Source organism: Scomber japonicus, chromosome 19 (assembly GCF_027409825.1).
Source record: "Scomber japonicus isolate fScoJap1 chromosome 19, fScoJap1.pri, whole genome shotgun sequence".
Classification (NCBI taxonomy): domain Eukaryota; kingdom Metazoa; phylum Chordata; class Actinopteri; order Scombriformes; family Scombridae; genus Scomber; species Scomber japonicus.
In genome coordinates this window covers 23,793,529-23,804,181 of record NC_070596.1, presented here as the reverse complement: position 1 = coordinate 23,804,181, position 10,653 = coordinate 23,793,529, and the positions used below count along the sequence as shown (strand labels likewise).

General features: G+C 37.4%; 1 protein-coding gene across 1 annotated transcript; it reads right to left on the bottom strand.

The window, feature by feature from the left end:
- Positions 1–324: 324 nt before the first annotated feature.
- foxd1 (forkhead box D1) lies at positions 325–1,377 on the bottom strand. Its single transcript, XM_053340231.1, has one exon. The coding sequence runs from the start codon at positions 1,375–1,377 to the stop codon at positions 325–327; it is 1,053 nt and encodes a 350-aa protein (XP_053196206.1).
- Between the last annotated feature and the right edge of the window lie 9,276 nt (positions 1,378–10,653).

Genomic DNA, 10,653 nt, shown 5'->3' with positions numbered 1-10,653 from the left:
GATCATTTATAACCTGTCCATAAGTTATCCTGAGACGCCCTAAAACTGTGACTGAAACGAATCACTTGATGGGAAAATACAAGGAAAAGTTCGTGGTCAAAAGCCTGATTCACACCGAAAAAATGAACATAAATATATCTTTTTTTTTTTTTTTAAACAGCATGAATATAGGCACAGATAGTGTTTTGTTTTTTTATGTCCATCATTCAGCTGCGTGCTATCAAATAAACATACAAAAATAATCCTACCTTCAAAGAGGGGCGTTATTTGTTTTTGATGCTGTTTCTTTTTTTAAGTTTCTTGGAAAGTTTGTAGATAAGACATTTAACAGCCACTAGTGCCGTTCACAACTCTGTTTGGAAAGTTTTCAACCGGGTGTAAAACTGCTCCGGGATGAGGTTGACCGGCCACCGGAGGCCCCAGAGAGCTCGGTAAGATCGGGACAACGACCGGAGAAGTCCTGGAGGGGCTCAGCGACCCTCCGATGATACTCTCTATGGAGAAGGGAGACCGCTGCGCCGGAGAGCTGGACTTCTGCACCGGCACTGCAGCCTGCACGCTGGCTGAGCCCAGACTGGAGCTGAGCTGGGGATAAAACCTACTCCTGGCTAAGTCCGTGGTGGTGGGCATCAAAGACGGTGCTGGGATAATGGTTCCCGTGTGTGAATGTGTATGTGAATGCCTGGAGTGCTGCTGCTGCTGCTGCTGCTGCTGCTGGAAAGCGAAAAGCGCAGAGTGTGTGTGGTAGGATTGGAGCTGGATGCCGTATCCTCCGCAGCCGTACGGTCCGTACCCGTACGCAGCAGCTGCGGGGATAAAAGTGTTGTGTTCCCGCAGCAAGTCCTGCGCCTGCTGCCTCTTGAAGCGTTTCCTCCGCCTCAGAAAGCTCCCGTTGTCAAACATATCAGCCGATTCAGGGTCCAATGTCCAGTAGTTGCCCTTGCCGGGGTTCCCTGGCTCCCTCGGTATCTTGACGAAGCAGTCATTGAGGGATAAGTTGTGTCTGATGGAGTTCTGCCAGGCCGGGAACTTCTCCCTGTAGTACGGGAATCGATTGCTGATGAAGTCGCAGATCTCGCTGAGAGTGAGCCTCTTTTTGGGGCTCTGCAGGATGGCCATGGTGATTAAGGCGATGTAAGAGTAAGGGGGCTTCACCAGGGTGTTCTTGCCCGCCGGCTTGTAGGTATCCCTTGTGGAGGTGGAGCTGTCCAGGCACGGAGGAGGAGAGCCGGACAGGAGGATGCCGTCGTGCATCTGAGCCACCTCGTCCACGTAGGAGCGCGTCTGGTTGTCTCCATCCTCCCCCTCGCCCACCACGTCTATGTCGGTCTCTTCCGAAAGGATGGAGGCATCCGACATCTCTGAGCTCAGAGTCATGGCTCACACACGGCTGTGCCCCTCCGACGCCAGATGAGGAAGACGATGAGACGCACAAGCTGCCCTGCCCTCCCTCTTCAAAAACTCATATGAGGAGGGGGAGAGGAGAGGAGCACGTGTCGCCGCCGGTGAGAGATGTCCCCCTTTTTACTCGCTATTTCCATATGTTTTCAGGTTTTTTTTTTTTTTAATATAGCCGACTAACGAACAGTCCAGTCGATGCCAGGCTGAGAAATGTGCCGGTAAACCTGCAAAAGGGCCAAATCTGAATCACAGAGGGGGCGGATCTTCTCTTGTTATTTATACCACCGCCCTGATCACATGGTGAGGAAACGTCACCGAGCAAATGAAAAGAGAGAGAAAAAAATAAATAACAAAAAGGTCTTTGAAAATTAACTGTGAGTGGTTTAAAAAAAAAAAAAGTTTGGTGTGGCCAACATAGTTTTTAGTGGTCATCCATGGTGGCATATAGTCCCCATATGACTAATCTGAAGCTTTTATTCCACCCCAGTGTTTTGCACAAAAATAGATTTTGGAAGTTTAAAAGGACCTTTAAGACTTTTAAGAAAGTCTAATCACTGGTATGCTCATTCATAACATCGAAGAAGATACTTTGACAGGCTATTTTTTTTGTCTAAGCTTAGTTATTAGTCTTATATATATTAAAGGAGCCAATGCACATTTTGATTTTTAATTTGCAGAAACAATCTCTGAGATAAGAAAAAAACAAAACAATAAAGTTATGGCATACATTGGCCAAAGAAGACAATATGAATGTCTTCTGAGTTGCCCACCATATCCAGGCAGCTCAGTTTGCGTGATCTGGTAGTTATCTAGATTATCCGCAAGCCATTTGTAATGGAAAAGAGTCAGCTGTTAACTCGAATCAGTCACGGGTCACGCAGAGCATGCAAGCCCCAGATATAAGGCCTCTGCCGCGCGTCTGGAGCACGGTGCTGTGTGTGTGTGTGTGTGTGTGTGTGTGTGTGTGTCTGTGTGTGTGTGTGTGTGTGTGTGTAGAGTGTGTGTGTATATGTCTGTTAATATTATTTTATTATATTAAGTCAATTATAACTTTTTTTTTGTTTAATAAGCCAAAACTCAAAATTAGATATTTTAAATATTGCACATGTCAGTCATATAAAAGTGTTGATTTTCACTTAGTGTCAATGTGTTTGTGTCTGTTATAAACCATTATAAGATATATCTGTATCATAATGGTCTGGAGTTTAAATTAAAATGAAACCTAAATAAAACATGAGCAGTTTGTATGTATGTAAGTTTGAATGTATAGATTAGTGGGTCAAAGAGTAAGAACGAGGTAATAAAGTAGGAATGACGTGATGTTTTTGTTTTTATTTTTATTTTTAATGTTGTGTAGCAATTTGAAGACTTGCCTTCAAATGTGACTGTTTCTGAAATGCATCTGAAAAACTTTGAGGGTTTAACAGCAGACATGATCCAAACTGACTGCAAAAAAATAATAATCTGAAAAGCAAACGCGTTTAATAAATATAGCTTATTGCAAATATATTACATTCTGCTGAGCTTTAATCAATATATTTTTAATTTCTTGACATTTTACTTCTTAACTTTTCTGCCATAAAAACAGAAGTTATCTGTCTCTTTTCATGAATGCAGTTCCCCTAAAAACACATTTAAAAATACAATAAAAATCTGCCTGACTTTATTTCAAACTGATTGAGGTGCTGTGTGGCCCATCACTAACTTTTTAGAGGTTCTCATCTGACGAGCGCCATCTAGCGGTGAACTTGTCTCACAATTAATAAAACACTTTCTGGCCCATTAAAGATAAAAAGCTGTTACAGCTGAAAGTGCCACAACACGACCAGGAATTAACTACTAAAGTCACTTAAAATAACCATTTTTTACAGTTGAGTATAGACTGTAGGCTTTGTTGTATCTGACTTATTACCCTGACACAAAGCTCCAAACTTTACCCTCCTACTTTATATATAAAATAATCCATTTCTAAACATTATAGGCTATCTTAAAATTAATTACAGAATGTCTTAAAGAAAAATACAAATAATATTTCCTGTTTTTTCTGTTAACACTGTGATTATAATATATTTACCACTTCTGTCACTGCAGTTAGAAGTCTATGGGATCACCATAAACATAATAAACTTTATATTCATCATTTTTTCCGTTTTTAATTTATGGGTAAAATATAATTAATATATAGTGTACATTTAAAAAAAACTCAGCATAGAGAGATAATGTTAAATACAAACACTCTACCCCTGCTTTACATGCATTCATTATAAATACATAAAGGGAATTTATCAGTGTAAATTTGTAACAGCTCAGACTTTAATTACTGTGTAATACATATTTTATGTATTTTTATGTTTCGTGACGTTCAAGTCTGCATCATGTTCTGTATTTTTCCTGCTGCAAGACAAACTTCATCTTAAGGACAAAGTTATATAGTTGAAAGTTGATGTCAAGTATATAACTTTAGGCCTATAGTTAGTTAGTTTTAGACACTGGACTCATCCTTATTTGCTTTAATAATCAATAACAAGATAACCAGTACGAAGCATCGTTGATTTACGCATTTAAATGTTGTATTTCATCGGGTATGATACTGAGTTAAAACTCTACTTCATGCATTTAGCTGTCAAAAACTATTTGAAAACATCTCTTTTTTTAAAAGCATGTTCTCAATTAAAGATGCGTGTATTAAATAATTACAGACAAGCCTGACTGCACGTGGGCTGGGTGTGGTGAATGCACAAACACCAAAATGTTTGTCAATTTAAAAAATGTCCGTTTTGTTTATTATAAGCTTTATCGACTCATTAACCACAAGAGTTACTTTAATTGTTGAATGCGTTGTTGTAAATTCATAAAATCTGAAAAGTGCAAAAGTGTATTTCAGTCTGTTAAAGTCAACTGAAGAGCCAAAAAAGACGTGAGATTAGTGAACTGTTATTGAAACTTGTGTGAATGCATCATCCCTATCAGAAAAATATATATATTTCTATGTGCATTAAATGAATGAGGACTGGTCTGGATGTGCACTTTAACAACAGCAGCTCTCGCTCGCATGTGTGGTAAACCACCTCTAAAGTGTTTCTAAATTCGCCCTCTGCGATCCGAGGGTGTTTCCGTGCCACGGGGTACCAAGAAAGCACTTAGCTGTTTAAACGCAATCCCTGCCTGTCTGCCTCCTTCCCTGACAAAACCCCGCGAGTATCACCAAAACGGGCCGTCTGAGCTGAGGGGGGTCTGCGGGGCATGTGATTCATGTGGAGCCTATCACATGCACAAAAGGCGACATAAGGTGCCCACAGAGGTACTGTGCGTGCAGCGCGTAAGAGGTTGGAAACACATCACATCCAAACGGATATAACTGAAGTATAAACATATAAATAAACAAAAAAAAATACAATTTGAAATATTTTTTGTACCGCGGTAGGTCTGAATCTCAATGGAAAAATACAGCGTGGCAACATAACATGCACTTGAAGGATGGAGTACCTCTAAAACGTGAGAGAACCATTACTGAAAACTCTATTGAACTTACCTCTTAACTACAATCAGTCTCACTAAAATGTTTACTGCACTCCAACTTTGGTATTAATTGATTTACAGGTAATTAACTGTCGATCTGATGACTGTAATAGTGACAGGAAGGGGAATAAAAAAAGCAGTAAAGTGATGTTAGTTGTTAAAGAGGAGTAAGCATTTCACTTTATTCACTCCTGTTGGATATTTAAGGAATAACTTCAGCGCAGTTTCTTGTTGCAACATTATGAATTCACTCTCTCTATATATATTTTACATGTGTGGGGGATTATTTTCGCGCCAAAGTCCAACACATTTCCTAAAGAAAAAGTCCTTAAAAGTTACCTAAACTGCGCCGAGGGGCCCTGAATCAGCCTCAGCTTTATGATCAGTCCAGGGGGGATAAGGCATGTGATTATCATGGGGGTGCATGACAGAGGGATTAACTAATACATGAAGCTGCTAATTGCTGCTATAAATTATTATTTTTCATCCCATTGTTGATCAAGTTTCAGTGCACGTGCTGTCTTTATTAACACATCTGTCTATTACAGTATAATTAAGCCTGATTGAAACAAAAATGACCCTTGTTGCACTAAATCAATGCACACATTGTGTCATTACTGAAAATACATTATTCTTCTTTTTGCTGGGGACCACCCGGAACCCCCTGAAGGACCCCTGGGGTACCTAGACCCTACTTTGAAAACCACTGCACTAATTGGTAATCAAGCTGAAAATATTCAACCTAAAGGGAAAACCTGATCTAGCTGATTTTTATTATTATAACTAATATGGCCTGTAAGGGCATTATTATGGTAATCTGTCCATTTTATATTGTGTGTTTCTTTTTACATAATATGTTTAGAATAGAATATAATCAAGATTGCACGTTGAAAAATGGGTCACTTTAATTTATTTAACAGCTGTATGTAAGATTTTATATTGTGTGATGCTGATGTTGTGAAATCATAAGATATTTGTAGGAGACAACATTTCTGTCACCAGCATCACTGGTAGGTTTTATGAAAAGTAAGTTAGAGTAAACGATTCTTCCTGTAGAGTTACTGTTTGTATTAAAATGTTCATCATCTAAGAGAAACACCTGTTTATCCAACGTTTGCAACCTTTTTTCCAACTCACTTCGGCTCCCTCAATGCAACAAGTACCCACCCATGCGTGAAAGTGGTTATTGGTCATTATCCAAATGACAAACAGACAAAGCTGATTCTGTAAAATACTAACACATACACACACACACACACGCACACACACACACACACACACACACACACACACACACACACACACACACACACACACACACACACAAAAAAAGACAGCGCCTAATTACAAAAGAACTCTTGGAGTGTTGAATGAATGAAGGATATACAAATTACATAACATTTTTTCATATTAAGTCCATACTGATGTTGGTGGTGGCCATCTAGAATAACATGCATAGTGACAAATATTCCTGAAAAAATAATAATCCTGAAAAAAAGTGTGGCTCTATATATGTCCCTTATTCCTGCATTGACAAAAAGTTGTAAGTGGCTTAAATAATGTCTGCTCAGAAGAAAATACAAGGTCTTAAATTCAATTCATCCATCCAATTCAAACTTTTTTCTTTTAAAGTTTACTACAGTGAGATGTTAAAACATTTATTCTCATCAGCAGGAGTTAGTCACCACTGTGCAACATTCATAGGAATGAACAGAGCCCTTGCCACCGACACTGTACCCAGTTCTCTCTATTCATTCATGATATATAGTCTGTGCTTACCAGTGATAATGCTAATCCTAAAGCTAATTCTCACTATGGTGAAATAAAGCTTAAAACCACTAAAACAACATGTACATGCTGGAAAAACTAAATGTCGGACTCCTCAAAGGGTCTTTTAGTACAACCAAATACTGATCAAGATTTTTTTAGGCGACTGAAATGTTACAATTAACTTAGACAAAAGACCCCATGTGAAAGTTTTTATGTCAAACTGTGACATTTTGAAGCCTAAAGTTTGCATTTTGACCATCGCCATGTTGGATTTTTGGAGTCAGTCAATGAACAGAGCCCTTGCTTCTGACACTGTACCCAGTTCTCTTTATACATTCATGATATATAGTCTATGCTTACCAGTGATGCTAATTCTCACTATGGTGAAAAAAAGCTTAAAACCACTAAAACAAAATGTACATGCTGAAAAAAACCAAATGTCCGACTCCTCAAAGGGTCTTTTAGTACAACCAAATACTGATCAAGATTTTTTTTAGGCGACTGAAATGTTACAATTAACTTTTTTCCCCCACTGTCTAGGACAAAGACAAAATACCCCATGTGAAAGTGTTTTATGTCAAACTGTGACATTATCCTCAGAATAGAATAAAAACATTGTTCATAAAACACAGCGGGAATGTGAAGGTGTCATTAAAAACAAATCTGAGCTAATAAGTGATCTTGATGCCCTGAGTTGAGCTTTTAAAGCAACCATTCTCATATAAATTATATCAATTATTCCTCTTTCACAACAACTGATAGACTCATAGATTGTTATTGCAGTGTAAATTGGCTGTGATATCCAAAATGTTAGATTTATCATGCTAGCGGCAATTCTTCCTCTGTTTTTCTTCCGTTTTTTACCGAGCAGGCCCGGTTGGCACATGACCTTTACCACATGTTCAGTGAAAAATGACTCTTACTATTATTTCTCATTTGGAGGGTCAAAGGACTCTGTCAAACATCCATCAATTGATTTGAACTTTGAAGATGTGACAACAGAGAATTCATCATAACACCTTAAAAGGGAGGATTTGACCCCTCAGGTCATCTGTGTAAGCCCATTAGTGTTCTATACCAATAACATGCCAAGCTAACATTGACCATAACATAACAACATGCAGTATGGCCTCTCTGAATCTGGAGAATGGGGCTGCTAGCTAGGAAAATAAGTAACGTGAGACTGGAATATAATCCCTTATTTGTGTCTGTCTATTGCACTAAGCTGATGAAAAAAAGCCATGATCGAGTTTAGTAGATCAAGACTTAAGTAGCAATCAGTTTAGGTAAGCAGGGACCGTTGGAGGGTTTTCACTGTGAAGCAGCTAGATGAAGACCAAATTAACAGTCCACTGATTTATTTGTTGTTGTTTAAGTTAACCTCGCTTTAAGCCTGCAACTGATGACTGATCTATCAATTATTCTCTCAATTAATCAATTTGTAATTTGGGCAGTAAAATGTCCAGAAATGGTAAAAAATATCAATAATTGTTTCTCAAAGCTGAAGGTGACGTCATCAAATGTCTTGTTTTGTCCGACCAACAGTCCACAACCCAAAGATATTCAGTTTACTGTTGTAAGAGACTACACAAACTGGGAAATATTCACACTGACTAATCGATTAATCATCTAATCCTTGCAGCCTTACTGGCTTGCTTGTTGCATGGCAGTAGCAGTTGTAATTTATATGCTTATCCTATATTATTTCATATAACATTCTAATAGTCATGCACAATATTTCCCTCTGAATTATAAGCTAGTAGAGTAGAAGTAAAAAGTAACTTGACATAGAAATACTCATGTGAAATACAAGTACCTGAGAATTGTACTTAAGTGCAGAACTGAAGAGGAATGAACTTAATTACATTCCACCACTGTTGTCTAATTACACTGTTCAGCACATTTTGCCATCAAATCACGATGGCTGTTTTGAAAATATTAATAATAATGCATACACATTTCTCAATATGAGGCAGCCAAAAACCTTACTGTCACAACTCCAGTCTTAATGCATCAAATTCCCTCTTTTCAGAGTTATTTAACACCCTTCACTATATGCAACACACTACTTAGAGCTCATGTGCAATATCACACCTATACTAATGTGCAGTATAATGTATTTGTACATGCTTGCATATATTTTAATTCATCTCTCTTTTATCTCTCTATCTCTCTTTTTAATAATTGTAAATATTTTATTATATACTCTGAAACTACCAAATTTCACTGTCTTCAACATTGCCACCTGCTGTGTTACTGTGCATGTGTCAATAAAAGCTCCTCTGTCCTCAGACAGTGTTTCCCTGTTGAGATGCAGTGGAGGTATAGTAATAAAAAGAGGAAAACAAGTGTAACTTTGAAAGATATCTAGATGACTTGACTATTTTGGATGATTGAAACTTCATATTTGCTTCAGTTAAACTCTGAAGTGCATTTTTGAACAGAAGGGGGGCTGTGAATTTTGGCCGCCATTCAAATATATTACAACTGGAATGCACCATATGTAAGCTATGTTATGAAGGGATCCTCTGATACATAACAGAAGGAATGATTGTAGCAAGAAAAAAAACTATTTTAATGTTAATTTGGCAGACTTGAAAAATTGTGAATCTGTGCATTAATCTTTATATTTAACTGGTAAAATTTGTTACAGGAAGTTAAAGTGTTGCCTGCATAGCTAAACTCAGGGCAGTAGAGAATGAGTTTTCATTGCACATATCTCGATGATTTGACTAATTTGGATAACTGAAGCTTCAGATAAACTTTTAAGTACATTTTTGCACAGATGGAGGCTTGTGGACTTTGGCCCTTATCACTTACACTATAATGCTGCGTTACATTTACCTCAGAAGTTGGAAGTCAGAGTTGGGAATGACATCACACCAGAGTTTGATTCATTGAAGAAAGAAGTTAGAAAGCCAGTTTTAGTGAGGTTAGCATTTGATAGAAATACCATTTGACCAAAAAAACACATTTCGTTGTATTTTATGCATACAAACAGTGTAGCAACATGTCCGCAGATAGAAGTTGGACAACTACACATAAACAATGTGTGTATATTTTGCTATCTATATTCCGTTTAGTGTTTAGTGTGTCATATTTGATGCTCTATTTTAGTCTAGCTTTTTATTTTCTTTCTCTTTTTCTGTACTTTGTTTTATTTTTTATTATAATTGGGTTGTTTTCTTTGAATTTATTTTATTGTATGTTTTAATGTTTCCAATTTTTACTATGATTGGGTTTTATTTATTTATTTATTTTAATTGTTTGTTTTTATGCTTCCAATTTTTACTCTTTGTTTTTATGTATGTTTATAATAAAACTGGCTATATAAATAAAGCTGCCTTGCCCTTGCCTTAGGTGTGTCTGCATGGGTATGAATAGTAAGTTGCCTTATTTGTAGTGGTGATGTTAGGTTTTACTGTGTGTTTTATTGTTTTCTTTACCTGCCCAGTGACTGCAGATGGAAATTAGCTGGTAGCTAAACCTAGTACAAAGCATCTTTTCTCCTTTTTGAGATGAATGTATTTTGTACATTGCCCCTGATATAAATAGATTAAATAAATACATAAATAAACAAAGCAAAAAAATTCTACTTCAATGTCAAGTTGATCATCTGACTGTTATTTTAAGATAGACTTGGAAAAATTGTGAACTTATCCTTTAACTTATATTCAATTTGGTAGAGTTACAGGTAGTCACAGCATTGCCTGCAAAGCTAAACTCACGGCTTTATGAGTAAATAAACATAGCAAGAAAAACCTACTTAAGTGTCAAGTTGGGCATCTGACTGTTATTTTAAGATAGACTTTGAAAAAAATGTGAACTTATCCTTTAACATGTATATTTAAATTTGGTAGAGTTACAGGTAATTAAAGCGTTGCCTGCAAAGCTAAACTCAGGGCATTAAAAACACACTTTCCATTGCAGTTCTTTCCCCCCTCTGTGCCGTGCGTCACTTCC